General features: G+C 42.9%; 2 protein-coding genes across 5 annotated transcripts in view; both read left to right on the top strand.

The window, feature by feature from the left end:
- The window catches only part of LOC106611061 (latent-transforming growth factor beta-binding protein 2), a 155148-nt gene extending 149112 nt beyond the window's left edge, over positions 1–6036 (top strand). For both annotated transcript variants that reach the window (XM_014210914.2, XM_014210912.2), the window contains 10 exons: positions 112–246; positions 523–657; positions 1786–1977; positions 2158–2244; positions 2998–3126; positions 3244–3384; positions 3580–3753; positions 3879–4196; positions 4312–4461; positions 5397–6036. In XM_014210914.2, coding sequence (XP_014066389.1) covers positions 112–246; positions 523–657; positions 1786–1977; positions 2158–2244; positions 2998–3126; positions 3244–3384; positions 3580–3753; positions 3879–4196; positions 4312–4461; positions 5397–5578 — 1643 coding nt within the window. In that variant the 3' untranslated portion in view covers positions 5579–6036. The remainder of the gene's footprint in view (positions 1–111; positions 247–522; positions 658–1785; positions 1978–2157; positions 2245–2997; positions 3127–3243; positions 3385–3579; positions 3754–3878; positions 4197–4311; positions 4462–5396) is intronic.
- A 4392-nt stretch (positions 6037–10428) lies between these two features.
- On the top strand, positions 10429–16558 carry pomt2 (protein-O-mannosyltransferase 2). 3 transcript variants are annotated; one of them, XM_014210918.2, is made up of 21 exons: positions 10429–10589; positions 11181–11451; positions 11545–11629; positions 11780–11884; positions 11983–12091; positions 12319–12427; positions 12561–12720; positions 12824–12930; positions 13054–13136; positions 13309–13485; positions 13585–13642; positions 13781–13859; positions 13980–14131; positions 14223–14314; positions 14450–14526; positions 14616–14687; positions 14784–14843; positions 14922–15027; positions 15114–15254; positions 15412–15523; positions 15733–16558. In XM_014210918.2, the coding sequence occupies exons 2-21, from the start codon at positions 11192–11194 to the stop codon at positions 15836–15838; spliced, it is 2250 nt and encodes a 749-aa protein (XP_014066393.1). In that variant the 5' UTR covers positions 10429–10589; positions 11181–11191; the 3' UTR covers positions 15839–16558. The 3 variants fall into 3 exon arrangements, with proteins under 3 accessions (XP_014066393.1, XP_014066391.1, XP_014066392.1); XM_014210917.2 differs by lacking the exon at positions 10429–10589 and adding an exon at positions 10623–10783; XM_014210916.2 differs by lacking the exon at positions 10429–10589 and having other exon boundaries at positions 10621–11451.
- Positions 16559–16850: the final 292 nt, after the last annotated feature.

Below are 16850 nucleotides of genomic sequence, written 5' to 3'. Positions count from 1 at the left end.
AACACACGGTCATTAGCAAGCCAGTCGTGAAATGGTACAATTATACATGCGTAGCAGAGAAAGATTGGAATGCATTATGTTATGCTCACCTTTGGGTGCTCTCTTGTTTAGATATTGATGAGTGTGTGAATGAGACCATCTGTGGGGACCATGGCTTCTGTGAGAACACAGATGGCTCCTACCGTTGTCAGTGTGACCAGGGCTACAGCAACCCCCCTGGTGATGCCGGGGCCCATAGCTGTGTGGGTAAGTAACTGTTAAATGATACACTCCACTGGTTAGCATGGTCAGTGACTGTATACCAATGTGCAGTATGTACTGTATTGTGTGTGTGTGTGTGTGTGTGTGTGTGTGTGTGTGTGTGTGTGTGTGTGTGTGTGTGTGTGTGTGTGTGTGTGTGTGTGTGTGTGTGTGTGTGTGTGTGTGTGTGTGTGTGTAAGCACACTCGTGCCTGTCGGTGTGCATGTGTACGTGCTGTGCATCGGTGTGTGTAAATTTACCCCCCATCCCCGTCCCGTGCAGACGTGAACGAGTGTGAGATGAGCACGGCGCTGTGTGGAGAGGCCCTGTGTGAGAACGTGGACGGCAGCTTCCTGTGCATCTGCCCCAGCGACAATGAGGAATTTGATCCCATCACCAGCCAGTGCCGCCTGCAGGGTAACACACAACACACAGGGACTTATGGGACTTAAGGGTTCATTCTGTCTATGCGGGATTGAGTTTTCACTGTCTTAATGAGGCATCTCATATTATCATGACATCTGGGGAACTAGCAGGGCACGAGTGGTTGCATGTTCCCTGTAGTAGATGTTTCTATTGGACAACCTTTCTGCTGAGTTTGACTCCATGCTATTGGATGAATGGAGAGTTATGTTTTATCCCTACAAGGATAAATGCATTGCAGTTCAAGTCTGCGAAAAACGAATTGCAGGAAAACTATTCCAGCCACCCCTTACAGAATTGATTTGCTGTGCTCAGAGCACAGCTCCGAGCTTTCCCCCATGGCCAAATCTCCCCCAGTCAAATCTCCCTAGTCAAGTCTCCCCAAGTCAAATTCCCCCCAAAGACAAACAAGGATAAGGTATAGCTATTGGCAAACCTGGCATGGAAAGATCTCTCTCAGAAACACTAACAGTGTTCACTGTAAACAGATTACTGAAATACAAGGTCAAACTTACCTTGAGTCTGTGGCGTTGGCTTGTCTTTAGCTTGACATTGGCATGTACACACAAGCGAGCCATATTTACATTAATAAGCAGCATGCTCTCGACGGGGATGTTTTTGTTCTCGTTCGGTATTAAACCCCAAGTATGCCTTGTGTACTTTGACCCCATTCCGCTGTTTGCTTTTGACGTGTGGTAATCAATCATGTGAGAATGAATGGTGTGTTGACTCACATGCCAGTGTTTCCATTTGGCTAAGCCCGCTGCTTAACTATGAATGCCTGAGACCATGTCTGTGGATAAAAGAGTAGCCTCAGCAGTGTCAGCTGAAGGTACTCAGGCCTACTGCCTGCCCTACTGTATGTTGTGGAGCTCCTGACCCAGGAAACACAGTGCCACTCACCATGCTGTTAGACATGGGGCCAATAGACTGACTGATTCTTACTGATATCCTGATGGCAATAAATATTATTCGTAGTGGTAATACCTGTAGTCTTTATTGTAGTAATTCAACCCTGAAAGTAGCGGTCAACTAGTATCACAATTTATTCTGCAAATCCCCTCCAATTATTCCCATCTATTTCTCCTCGTGAGAGGTGTGATTCCCCTACATGTTCTACAGGTGAAGATGCTCCTCCTAAGCCAGCCTCACCCACTGAGGAACAGAGGAAGGAGTGTTACTACAACCTGAACGATGCTAATTTCTGTGACAACGTGCTGTCTCGCAACACCACCAAGCAGGAGTGCTGCTGCACGGTGGGGTCCGGCTGGGGGGACGACTGTGAGATCCACCCCTGTCCTGTCCCAGGGAGAGGTAAGCTTACTACAGTATGAGTGAGATTCCCAAGAGGGATCAAATGATCAACCTTTAGGAGACAGATATTCACATACAACTGTTCACATATACTCACTCCTTTTTGCTTCACGATGTGCAATACATTATTACAGTAAGGAGAAAGTATGTTTGTCCATTCATTCTTGTTTGTTTCTCCAGAGGAGTATGACCAGTTGTGTCCACATGGAAGTGGTCTTCTGCCCCAAGCTGTTTTCTCCCAGAGCCTGGAACAGCAGAGTTTCAAAGGTACTTTACTTCCATGTTGTCTCCTCAACCCACTGGCTACTGTTAAGAGTCGGTATACCTGAGGTTTCACAGTTTTTCCTTCTCCCATAACTTTGTACCAGCACAAAGAAAATTGCTGTTTCAGCTCCCCTTTTATTTCCACCCATGGCAGCCGTTAAAAAAGTCCTGCGTAATTTCCAACCAAATTTATGGTTCTCTTTAAAGCTAGCCCTTTACACCGTGACGGGATACCTGCATACCTAGCTAATTAAGCACAAGTGTTGTGCACTAACCAGCTTGACCTAATAGAGAAGGCTGTCTCAGGCAAGGTGCTGTGCTCATTTTACAGTAGGGGTCAGGATTTGAGGGGTCTAGCTAGCTACAGCACATGGAGGGGTTTTAGTGAGATTCTACAGACACAGTAGGCCTACACAAGGTTTGGGCTGATTCTAGAGGTGATATATTAAAGACAAGGTGATTTGGATGAATGGTAATATGTGAATTTATCAACCGATGTCACCCTTCTTCCTTTCTTTCTTTCACTCTCCCTCTCTCTCTCTCTCTCTCTCTCTCTCTCTCTCTCTCTCTCTCTCTCTCTCTCTCTCTCTCTCTCTCTCTCTCTCTCTCTCTCTCTCTCTCTCTCTCTCTCTCTCTCTCTCTCTCTCTCTCTCTCTCTCTCTCTCTCTCTCTCTCTCTCCCTCTCTCCCTCTCTCCCTCTCTCTCTCTCTCTCTCTCTCTCTCTCTCTCTCTCTCTCTCTCTCTCTCTCTCACCAGATGTGGACGAGTGTAAGATGTTCGGGCCAGATATCTGTAAGAATGGCCGTTGCTCTAACAACTTCTCCTCGTACTCCTGCTTCTGCCGTACAGGCTTCTACTACGACAACATCCGTCTGGAGTGTGTGGGTAAGGGCTGCCCGCTGTCTCTGCTTTCTCCGTTCCACCAAACTTGCTCCAAGTCTCAACTATGGGACTCAGTCGTTGACGTATACGTGTATGTGTGTGTGTGTGTGTGTTATCCAGATTATGACGAGTGCCTGACAGAGAAGGCGTGTGTGGATGGGGTGTGTGTGAACACTGCCGGCTCTTTTGACTGCTTCTGCAGTCCCCCTCTGGTCCTGGACACCACCCGCCGTCGCTGCGTCAGCGTCAACACCACCGAGGGTGAGACTCACACACTCCTACAGACATCCTCCATCTCAGAGTTTATCCAGATGAAACAGTTACCAGCCAGATTATTGATTCACCTGTCCAACATTAACAACAAAGAATTAGTAAAAACTCCCTCCTTTCCTCTTTTGTGAATCACTCTCTTCCCTTCTCCTTCCTTCCCTCTCTTCTCCCTTCCCTGAACCACAGAGACTCATGAGCCTGAGGAGAACATCCACCTGGACATCTGCTGGCAGGGCCTGGTAGATGAGCGTATGTGTGCCCAGCCGCTGATCGGCAGGAGGACCACCTACACAGAGTGCTGCTGTCTCTATGGAGTGGCCTGGAGCGAACAGTGTGCCTTCTGCCCCAGGAGGGACTCTGGTAAGGGACACAGCTAGTCGACATTCATGCTGTTATTATTCAGTTGAAATGTAGAAGTGACATGATGACCTGTGATACATATCTCACTAAAACACTGACCTGTGTGTTTGTTTGTGTTCGATCAGATGACTACGCAGCAATGTGTAACCTGCCAAGGAGAGGGGGATCTGACAGTCTACGAGAGAGGCCAGGCTATGAGTACGGTCCTGGGGTTGAGGGTCCTGAGGGGCCCTATGTCCCCCCCTACTGGGACAACTATGGAGGAGGGCCCATCACTGGGCCTGGGGGTACCTACTACAACCCAGAGGACACCCAGGGCATCCCCCTGTTCACAGACAACACCAACGACTATGGCTCCCGAGAGGGAGACATAGAGCCGCCACTACGTGTCCCTGTCCACCGGCCAAGAGAGTTCCAGCCTCGCCCTGTAGACTCATACAATGGTAACCTCATAAGAATCATTCAGAAAATACACACCAATGAATATTATTGCTAATGCATGGTGAAATGCTACCTCTGTAGGGACTCCTTCTTCATTCATACTCTGTTTCCAATAAGGCCGCTTTGATGGCTTCGAGGGCCTGCGAGCAGAGGAGTGTGGCATCCTGAACGGCTGTGAGAATGGCCGGTGTGTGCGCGTGAGGGAAGGTTACACCTGTGACTGCTTTGATGGATACGAGCTTGACCTCACCAAAATGGCCTGCATCGGTAGGTTCCTCTCCCAGTGTCTCATAATGTCCACCTGCAGTCAGTCAGATTCTCCTCTCTGTGTTCCTACCAGATATCTCATTTCATTTTGGAATTCCTAGAAACAAATTAGTCAATTTAGATAACCTTTTGATCTGTTCCATTTTCCCACATTTAAAAATGATATATGGTGTGGGGCTAAGAACAAACCCTACTTCAGAATGAAGAAGCCTTCCCTAGGTTTATGCCTTTTGGAGACAGGTCTTGGGGTTCTCTTTAGTGAGGTAACTTGCCATGCAATATCACACAGAGTTTGGCTGCAGAGAAATTACAATCAAACCTCCCGTGTCAGATTTAAGCAATAAGGCCCAAGGGGGTGTGGTATATGGCCAATATGCCACTGCTAAGGGCTGTTCTCCGACGCAACACGGAGTTCCTGGACACAGCCCTTAGCCGTGGTATATTGGCCATATACCACAAACCCTTGAGGTGCCTTATTGCTATTATAAACTGGTTACCAATGTAATTAGAGCAGTAAAAATAAATGTTTTGTCATACCTGTGGTATACGGTCTGGTATACCACAGCTGTGAGCCAATCAGCATTCAGGGTTCGAAACACTCAGTTTATAATAGAAAATAGAAACCACTTGAAGGCAAACAATGAAAGGACATTTGGCTGCTGCCTTCCAGATAGTATTGAGAGAGAGAGAGAGAGAGAGAGAGAGAGAGAGAGAGAGCGCGATGAAAGCAGTTTTTATAAGTACTGAGAGTTAGGCATCCCTCTAGCCCCCACTGTCGCCAGACAACTACGGCACCTGACTGTGGAGCCATCCTATCACCCATACAGACCAGGCCACTATGTGGGACTTCTGACACAGGACGTGTGGTATGAACAGCTGCATTTGCTGTGAAATTGGTCTCCTCAGTTAACGCTGTGTGTCTCCTTTTCCTGCAGACATAAACGAGTGTGAGGATATCAGTGACAACGTGGCGCTGTGTAAGAACGGGGCCTGTACCAACACTGAGGGGTCGTACAAGTGCACCTGCCTGCCTGGCTTCCAGGCCTCTGCCAAGCCCCATGAATGCATCCCAGAGGTACCAGTGGCTGGCTTTAGAGAGAGAGTGACAGGGAAATGAGGGTGTGACTGTTGGAGCTTCTTCTCTCCTCCCTCCACCACCCCACACCCTTACCCTCACCCTCCCGCCCTCTCACAGGGCCTGGCACTAAACCTCCATCAAAAAACACTGAAACGTCCACGCTTGTCCCCTAAAACACACACACACACACACACACACACACACACACACACACACACACACACACATACACATACACACACACACACACACACACACACACACACACACATACACAAATACTCATTCACATTTCCACAGGGGACCAGGAGCTATCCAGTGAATGTATTCCATGGGATATCCTATTTCTTAACATTTATATTTTGCTTAAAGGGATTTTCTGAGGAGTGACCTTTTATTCAGAGATCCCAGGCAGTTTGGTATGCATACATACATTTTTTTCTGCATTGTTTTTCTCCATTTGTCTTTTTGGTTGATTATTTATTTCATGTACATGACAAGGCTCTGTAAAGTAAGAGGGCATAGGATTTATATTGTCTTATTTGTCAGACCAATATACTTTACTAATGATGAGGGGAAACAGTGAATAGTTTTTAAGTTTGGTAACTAAGCCTGGAGGAAGCTTATTGTCGTAAGCATGCCACATGTTATATTCATATTATAACATAATAATCACATTGCTATACAGGGAAAGTTACTTTCAAACCACTTTTTACTAGTATTTGGGATGCTTCTGTTGTCAGCAAGGCCTTTAAAAGGACCAACCACCCCTTCCACTGGTCTTCTGTGTTTCTTATAACAGTGCAATCCTACAGTCCTCATCCTCGAGACAGAGGCTCCTCTGTTGGCAAGGTTGTCTCAAGAGCAATAACTACGATCAAACAAGGTCCAGACCAGATTCATATGCTATCACAATGTTGCTTTGACATGCTGCCAGTAGAGAGAGAGGGAGAGAGAGAGAGAGAGAGAGAGAGAGAGAGATTGAATAGAATATGGGCTTGGAAAGGCTATAAATGTACAATACCAGTCAAAAGTTTGGACACACCTACTCATTTCAGGGTTTTTCTTTATTTTTACTAATTTCTACATTGTAGAATAATAGTGAATACATCAAACCTATGAAATAACACATATGGAATCATGTAGTAACCAAAAAAGTGTTAATAAAATCAAAATATATTTTATATTCTTCAAAGTAGCCAGCTTTTGCCTTGATGACAGCTTTGCACACTCTTGGCATTCTCTCAACCTGCTTCATGAGGTAGTCACCTGGAATGCATTTCAATTAACAGGTGTGCCTTGTTAAAAGTTAAATTGTGGAATTTATTTCCTTCTTAATGCGTTTTGAGCCAGTCAGTTGTGTTGTTACAAGGTAGGGGTGGACACATCTCAACATCAACTGTTCAGAGGACACTGCGTGAATCAGGCCTTCATGGTCAAATTGCTACTAAAGGACACCAATAAGAAGAAGAGACTTGTTTGGGCCAAGAAACACAAGCAATGGACATTAGACTGGTGGAAATCTGTCCTTTGGTCCGATGAGTCCAAAGTTGAGATTTTTGGTTCCAACCGCTGAGTCTTTGTGAGATGTAGAGTAAAAAAAATACAGTAGAAATACATTAATGTATTTTAGTCAATGCCACTCCGACATTGCTCAATCTAATACATATAGATTTCTTAATTCCATTATTTTACGTTTAGATTTGTGTGTATTGTTGTGAATTGTTAGATGCTACTGCACTGTTGGAGCTCGGAACACAAGCATTTGGCTACACCCGCAATAACATCTGCTAAATATGTGTATGCGACCAATAACATTTGATTTGATTTGATTTAGTTCCCACAGCATTCTGCAGCAATATGCCATCCCATCTGGTTTGCACTTAGTGGGACTATCATTTGTTTTTCAACAGGACAATGACCCAACACACCTCCAGGCTGTGTAAGGGCGATTTGACCAAGAAGGAGAGTGATGGAGTGCTGCATCAGATGACCTGGCCTCCACAATCACCCGACCTCAACCCAATTGAGATGGTTTGGGATGAGTTGGACCGCAGAGTGATGGAAAAGAAGCCAACAAGTGCTCAGCATATATGGGAACTCCTTCAAGACTGTTGGAAAAGCATTCCAGGTTTAAGATGGTTGAGAGAATGCCAAGAGTGTGCAAACCTGTCATCAAGGCAAAGGGTGGCTACTTTGAAGAATTAAAAATATGAAATATGTTTAGATTTGTTTAACACTTTTTTGGTTACTGCATAATACCATGTGTTATTTCATAGTGTTGATGTCTTCACTATTATTCTACAATGTAGAAAATAGTAAAAATAAGGAAAAACCTTTAAATGAGTAGGTGTGTCCAAACGTTTGACTGGTACTGTATATGATTAAATATGTAATATGTTTGTATAGGTTCCACTAGCCTTCTCCCACTAGTCAAGAGAGTAGTTAAGCACACATTATGTCCCATAGCTAATTTTTTATGTTTACATTCAATCACATTCACATTCACAATTGACTTCAGATCCCATGTAAGAACATTCCCATTAATGCATCTCTGAATGTGAGTAAAGGCTTTGTTGACGAGGTTTAGGATATTTTGTACAGATCTAGTACTATGTATTAATGTTTTTGTTACATTCTAATAATGCATATAGTGCAGCCAATATTTTTGTTTGACAAAAAAAAGAAAAGAAATCCAGCATTACAGTCTAGCCATTTAGATTTATATATTTCTGTAAAAAAAAAACTTTAAAAAAACATATCTTTATGTATGAGAAAAGTGGTTTACACTGTACCAGAGAAAGTGTATGTATCCTGCCCTGTGGAGCAGACATTGAAATGTAATGTTGGGGAATGGCAGTACTTTTTTAAACACAATGTGGTGCCATAGATCCTACAAGTACAATACAAAGAAGAATGCCTTTTGAAATGCAAGCATTATTCTTTGTGCCATTAAAACACAACTTTTTTGCCTTTCAAATAATGTTACTGGGAACAGTATGTCATTCTGGTGACCTTTTTTAAAATCAATATAGTGAACACTATTCGTCATTTCCAATCAAACAAACATTGTTGTCCTTTCACATTCAACTCTAGAAACATATGATTGCTGATTAGTCATGTTTTCACATTTTCCATTAAGAGAAATGCGTATCTTGCCAGCACCTATCTTACACATATTTGGAGGATGCCTTCTTTCAATGACTGATGCCCTTGACCTGCATTCAAAGAGATGTTCACTGTACTCTTTATCAGTCTATCTATACTGTATGATTCATCCCTCCACAAGTCTTAAATTGAGGTAAAACAAATTGTGAACATGTATTTTATATTATTTAAAGCTTTGTAAACCACAAGTTGTGGTGTAGGATGTGATGTATGCTGTGGTCAATGAAAATATCATGTTCATTCCTTTTGTTTACCTCTCTGACTGTAGTCACTATCTGTCATCAAAATAAACTTTGAAAATATCTATATTTATTTGTCTCCCTTATCTGTGGAATATTCTACACACATTACACAGTAATACATTTCATCACTATACAATAATATCCTAATTTCGAAACCAAATGTTTATAATGCAAATATACTTTCAGCTCAAATGGAGCACTTGCATGAGAATGGAGGGTGATCAATGCCAGTCTGAGAAAGCAGTGCTTGATAAATGCGTTTAATATTGTCATATCAGTGCGCATGATTCATGCCCCAGGGAAAATGCAATGTTAAAATTAAAATCGAAAATGGTAATTGAAAATTGGAAACTGTAAATGGAAATGATAAATGAAAATGGTAAACACAACATGACACATGGTTTACAGATAATGGTAAATGCTATGAGCAAAGTGGATGTTTACATTTTCCAACTGCCCAATTTAGTACTTAATCTTTTCATTTTCAAAGTGTATGCAAATTGCTTCCCGGAGGCATTAACTAGGAGAGCAACACAACACCACTATGCAGTGATACATCCTAGCCATGCCATGTTTTCTGTGCATTAATTTTAGACTAGTGTAACTGACAGGGTTTGAACCTGGTGTCCTGTACACCAGAAGAACAGCTTAGCCTGCTAAGCCAAAGCCTAGGAAATGTAGCTTGGGGAGACAATGCAATTTTTCTGGTCTTAGCAAAGTTACTCAGTACTAGGCAAAGTTATTCATCATATGTGCGTGGTCACCAAACCACTTCTCCTTGGTTAGTTGTTCACATGATGAGTAACCTTGTCTGATACCTGAAGAGTTGAATTGGCTCCCAGAGCCTTGGTTTCAGCTAAGCAGGCCTATGCTTTTCTGGTGTGCAGGAGACCCGGGTTGGTTACACTAGTCTAAAATCAATGTACAGAGAGGTGTACCACTACATTGGGGTGTTGTGTTGCTCTCCCGGTTCACGCCTCCAAGAAGCAATTTGCATACACTTTGAAAATGCTAATTGAAATAGAAAACGCTTAATTGGGTAGTTGGAAAATGAAAACAGCCACTTTCAATTTCAAATTACATTTTGCGATTTTCTGTTTACCATTTGGCTTTTTTCATTGACCATTTACCGTTTTTATTTCAAATTTGTATAATTTCACATTTTTCTATTTTCATTTTAACTTTGCAATTTATCTTGGAATGAATCATGCACACTGATATGAAAATAAAAATGCATTGATCCTTTTCACATTCTTATTTAGCATTTAAGCATTGCATTTTCGAACTGGCACTTATCACCCTCCATACTAGAGAGGATTTTACGTGTTGTGAGCATCTGTGTGGTGTGCGAGCCTGTGATTTATTGTGCTTTCACGCCACCCAGTGGCCGTAATGTCTATGCGTACAGCACAACCACATTGTGGAAGGCGTTTATAACTGATCCCCAGCCTTGTCCTGAATTTCAGTTGACTGCTGGGAAATTGTGTCCGTATTCCCGTGTCATGGATTTAATGAAGGATGGAAAAGCATACAGATCCCAGAAACCACGCAATGTGCGTGGCTAAAATTGGAGTGTTGAGATTCGACTATATTGTGCGCGTGATGCGCACTTTTTGCAGATATCTCATGAAGGACATCGGGTAAATGTTTTGTTTTCTTTTACAATAATACCGGTAGATGCTTTGAAATCTGTGCACCGTGCAGCGCAAATTCCGTCACGAGTGCATGCCAGAGTAATAGTTAAATTTTAGAAATGCTTGTTTTCCAAATGCGTAAAATGTAACCTGCTAAGAAGTCCTGCCTTTAATGCATTACGTTACCTACGGAATATCAGGTGAAAACAGGAATGATTAGATTGATATTAATTACAGTTGAAAATGCACAAAGCTGTCTGACAGCTGCTGCCGGGAACTAGCTACAATGCTAGCTAGTGTACGGATAACATTACAATATATATATATATATTAATTGTAACGTTGTTATGCGACATTGTTACTAGCTAGCTATTCCCTGCATAGACCAATCTACAATGTAACAGGGGACTTGTTTTGCTGCTGCTTGTTAGCTACTTTGTTGTAGCAGTCTGTCACAAACATTCCACTGACAAAATATTCCTATTTCTTAAGCTTTCTTTGGACAGTGAGGGAGGTTGAAAGAATACCAATTAAATTGACACAATTTGTTTAAGTTTTAACTAATGGCAAAGAAAAAATGTGTTGCACAATACAAAGACGAATCCTCAATGCTACGAAATCGGAGAGGCCAGATGAATACAGGGGAGCAGAGCCCTGTTTCAACCCATCATGAGTCGACCCAGGAGAATACAGAGGATGATCGACTGTCTGAAGGTGACAGCCAATCCTTAAATGGGACATCAGCACAACATAACCAGGGCATTTACTCTCCAAAGAATGAGGCACAAAGCACAGCTTTCTTTCTGTTGGTGGTGTTCCTCGCTTTTTCCACACGCCTTTACAAAATCATGGAACCCCCTCATGTATGGTGAGTGATGGTGCCCCAAGTGAAGTTGTAAGGCTCCCTCATGAAGTCACTGTGTGTTTCTGTATAATCTGTGTGTGATCCTATCTGTTTTAGCTGGGATGAAACCCACTTTGGGAAAATGGGGAGTTACTATATTAACAGGACCTTCTTCTTTGATGTCCACCCACCACTTGGCAAAGTAAGATAATGCCACTATCTTTTAGCATTCTAAACATTCTTAGAATATCTCTTTCTACAGTCATCATTACTTCCATAACGTGATAAGTATCTTGATTCTTGCTTTACACAATGTGTATGTGTTTTTAAGTAACCATTCCCTCTATGCCAGATGCTGATTGGGCTAGCTGGGTACATGACTGGCTATGATGGCACCTACCCTTTCCTTAAACCTGGGGACAAATATGAGCACCACAACTACTGGGGGATGAGAGGGGTAAGGCCTACACAGACAGAATGGTTTTTATATTGTGTGAATAATGTCATGCGCCACAGTACTAGTTTGACCTGTGAACTTGCTCTACCTCTGTGCAGTTCTGTGCATCTCTGGGCTCCTGTCTGCCCCCCTTTGCCTACCTCACAGTGCTGGAGTTGTCCCAGTCCTCGACAGCTGCCCTCATCACTGCTGCAGTGCTGGCCTTTGGTGAGTATGTACCACCAGCACTAACAAAGTAACCAGAGACAGCCTGGGGGAGAGTCTGGATCTACTTTAGCCAATTACCTTGCCAAACAGACTTGAGTATAGACTGGTCAACCATTCTTATAATGTTCTAACTGTGGTATAGGATTCTCAGTGAAGTTTAAAATGTGTATTGTGTTAGATCACCTTAATCTAAATAACTTGTACCTTGGGCTGTCTCCCCCATTCAGACACTGGCTGCATCACCATCTCTCAGTACATCCTTCTCGACCCCATTCTCATGTTCTTTATAATGGGAGCAGTGCTCAGCATGGTCAAGTTTAATCGACAGAGATGTAGGTAAGGAACCTCCAGAGCAGAGCAAATCTACATCTGAGTTGTCAGTTATGTCATTAGAATCAGATTAAAGGGACTTGTTATTGACCAACTTTGTACATAGTGATGCTGCTATGCTCTCTCCTATGGTGTTCAGGCCCTTTAGCGCACCCTGGTGGTTCTGGCTGGTACTGACAGGGGTGAACCTGTCTGGGGCTCTGGGGGTTAAGTTTGTGGGGCTGTTTGTCATCCTGCTGGTGGGAATGAACACAGCCTGGGACCTGTGGAGTTTGCTGGGGGACCTGCACCTCTCTCTGGTATTCATCAACTGATTATGAATCACCTATAATATTGATGTACCAAACTGACTTACATTGGAGGCCAACACTGACTCCTGCTCCCTTTCCTTCCTTCTACCAGATGGATTTTGGGAAGCACTTGTTGTCCCGGGTGTTTGGGCTTATTCTGCTCCCCCTGTTCCTGTATGTTACAATATTTGCAGTCCACTTTGTTGTCCTGAACAAAAGGTAAGGTGATTATTGGCTGTGCATTTGTTATAGTGGGGTTATTGGAAAGCTTTAAATTGATTCTCCCCTAAATAATGTCTAATCACATTTACACAATGTGTTTCCATTGTCCCCTGTCTCCAGTGGTCCAGGAGATGGCTTCTTCAGCTCTGCTTTTCAGTCCCGTCTGATTGGAAACAACCTACACAATGCATCCATGCCTGAGTGTGAGTTGATTTAAATAGAATCTTCTACGTTTTTGTCTTTACCATAGTGGTGCTTTACAGTACATTTCCACTTGTCAGTTTGAATGACGTGTATTCAAATAATGTCCTAAGTAACCCCCGGCTGATGTGTTTTCCTTGTTCTACTATGATGGTGGTCTGTGCTCTCCTATAGACCTGGCATATGGCTCTATCATCACTGTGAAGAACCTGCGTATCGCTGGAGGATACCTCCACTCTCACTGGCATCTGTACCCAGAGGGTGTAGGAGCAAAGCAGCAGCAGGTCACAGCATACCTCCATAAGGACTATAACAACATGTGGCTGGTGCATAGATCCAATGACAGTGATGGTGAGAGGACAGCCTTGTTGTGCAGTCAGAATATAAGGTTAATTGCAACAGGCGTTTTATACGTATTATGATGTATTTTGTTCTTTTTTTTTTGTCCAGCACAATCAGAACCTGACCTTGTTCGTCATGGTGACATTATTCGATTGGAGCACAAAGGGTAAGTGGTTTGACAGTGACACCCCTCATCTGTTTGAAAGCTTATCATTGTACTGCACCCATACTGTACCTGTTTTACATGTTGACATTACAACAAATTCTTCAGTGCAATAATGGTTGATTCTCCTGTGTCCACCAGGACTACCCGTAACCTTCACAGTCACCTCCACGAGGCACCTCTCACTAAAAAACACTTCCAGGTCACAGGCTATGGCATCGTGAGTAAGCACATACAATGCTTGCACAGTTCTCAGAAGTTATTGATAGGTTGTGTGTAAGAGAGGTTTCAATCTTCAGCCTAAATGTTGATCAGTATCATTCCTTTCTGGTGCTTTCAGAATGGAACAGGTGACCCTAATGACCTGTGGCAGGTGGAGGTGTGTGGGGGTCGGAAGGGCGACCTGGTCAAGGTGTTACGCAGCAAAGTACGCTTCCTGCACCGAGCAACTGGCTGTGTGCTCTACTCCTCTGGCAAGACTCTCCCCAAATGGTAAGACATGGAGGAATGATCTAGACTCTTCTAAAGTTCTCTATCTTTATTTACAAATGTTAACATGACCGATGATGTCTTCTCTGTTCAGGGGCTGGGAACAGGTGGAGATTACATGTAGCCCATATCTGAAGGAGACCCCAAACTCTCAATGGAATATTGAGGATCATATCAATACCAAATGTACGCCTCCATTCCTGCATTTAAAAAAAAAAATGTAATTGTTTTCCCATGGCCCACTGCTTGATATGTGATGGTGTTGTGTGTTTACTTAATACCTAAAGGTGTGTGTTTTTGTTTGTGTGTGTGCATTGATAGTGCCCAACATTAGCCTTTCAGTGCTGAAGCCCCACTTCCTGGAGATATTGCTGGAGTCCCACATCGTTATGATCAGGGTGAGAGAACAAGACAACACACCTCACTGTGTGCCAAATTCTCCCACATACTTGTTGTATTGATTACAACTAAATGTCTCTTTTTACAGGGTAACAGTGGGTTGAAGCCCAAAGACAATGAAATGAGCTCTAAACCCTGGCATTGGCCAATCAACTACCAGGTTTTTATGTTGAATACCCCATGACTTCAATGTAGTTGGACAGTCCCAAGATGAAATAGTCTCTTATTACTGTGCTTTTGTTCTGTTTTTGCAAAGGGATTGAGGTTCTCTGGAGTGAATGAGACGGAATACCGTGTCTACCTGTTAGGGAACCCTGTAAGTACCTCTCTCCACTCACTGAGTATGCTAACACATAACAATGCTACAATATAGCTAAATCTACCTCCTCTGCAGGTGATCTGGTGGCTGAACCTGGTCGGTCTGGGCCTGTATATGGTTATGGTGGCAGTGGCCTCTCTGGCCCTCCGCAGAGGAGTCCAGCTGGACAAGAGAAGAATAGGTAGGAGCTTTCAGAACGTCCCTGTCAGTGTCATGAGTAACTCGTTTGAGTACTTGATTCTAACACTGATATGTGTGTGTGCGCAGAGCATTGTCGCGTGCTGATGGAAGGTGGAGGGCTGCTGCTCTTGGGCTGGTTTCTGCACTACGTACCCTTCTACACCATGGGCCGCATCCTCTACTACCACCACTACTTCCCTGCCATGCTCTTCAGCAGCATGCTAACAGGTAAAGTGGGTCTACCACAAACACATGCTCCCCATAATGCCCCCATCATATTGATCGCACGTTACAGACTCATCCAGGAGTTATACATGAAATAATGTTGGAGTAGTTCAGATCCAGTTATATTTATAAAGATCTTGAATTGTCATCTCTGTCTCAGGGATCACTTTGGACACCCTGCTGCAGAGTGCTGACCTATGGCTCCGCCCACCCTATTCTCACTGGCTGCTCAGAGGAGGACAGGCAATGCTCTTCCTGGCCATCCTCAATAGGTGAGATAATCATGAGACCTCTTATGTGCCTTTGAACCTGATTTAAATTGTAAACATGGAAGTTTTCTCTTGGCTTTATTGCCAACAGTACTGTATGTCATTGGCGCAATAGTTAATCTACACCCAAAAATGAATTTTGAAATTGGTTGTTCTCTCTTCTCATCTTCAGTTTACATCTGTTTCTCTCTCTGCTTTTCTAAACCATGCAGCTTTTACATGTTTCACCCTCTGTCCTATGGTATGAGAGGGCCGCTGGCCCATGACCCTGATAGTACCATGGCTGGCCTGAAGTGGATGGACTCCTGGGAGTTTTAGGCAGGTGAACAGTCAGGAAGAGTTCTGACTGACATAGTGAAATATCAGTGGGTTTTTTGCAGACATGCAAGTGTCTGTTTCTTATACACTATGTGAACTTCAGTATTTTTCATAATGTGCATAGCTATGGATTGTTAAATATTTAACATTAAAGTATTTTATAGTCAGTTACGTCCAAATATTTCTAAGTGTTTTAATTCAACATTGAAAACTGAATATTTTAGTGACTTTCTACACTTGAATTGCGCAGCAGTGCATTGTGAAACGATACTAAGAACAGAATATACTATTCACAATCATAGCTTACTCTTTTTGTGTTGGGAGATAAATACATTAATGTGCATTAGGTGGATGTTGAAATGTGTGAATGATGTGTTTTATTTAATTGAGACCGTTAGTGGCGGCTAATGATGTCTACTGTACTGCCTTAACATGTTTAGTTTTTTCTTGACTGAGTTGCAATAATGAGCTAAGTGCCTAGGGACTAAATACATTTTAAATACTTTTGGGAATCTAATATTCTAATTAAAAGTTTTATGATGGGAATAAATTAAGGTGTTTCCGTTACATTATATCAAATTATCTTGTAATGTTTCCTCGATCTTAGTGTGCACAGTATTGTATACATCTTTGGCAAGATAGTGCTTTCAATGACTGTCCCGTATTTTGCTTTCTCAAAGAAAGGAATCTGTTACTTTTCAATACAACTCTCCAAAACAACCTTTTTATATAGTGCATATTCATTGCCTTTTATTTCTCCTGTGGTTTCCTATATATTTTTTTTGCAACGTGTGATCTTATTTCATGTGTGGGTATGCTTTTAATCATTTGTTTTTTGCATTTGTGACAAGTTGACAGACATGATCGTCATACTTCTCAAATACAGAAAAGGACCACAATGTCATGCATGCATTTTTTTCTAGATCGAAATTAGCTCTCAAACTCAAAATGTTGCCCTCTCCCAACAGTTTTCAGCCGTTAGCTTTGCCCACGACTGGCTCATGTGAACTAC

The sequence above is a fragment of the Salmo salar genome, chromosome ssa09, assembly GCF_905237065.1.
Source record: "Salmo salar chromosome ssa09, Ssal_v3.1, whole genome shotgun sequence".
Lineage (NCBI taxonomy): Eukaryota > Metazoa > Chordata > Actinopteri > Salmoniformes > Salmonidae > Salmo > Salmo salar.
This window is presented reverse-complemented; position numbering and strand designations above follow the sequence as displayed.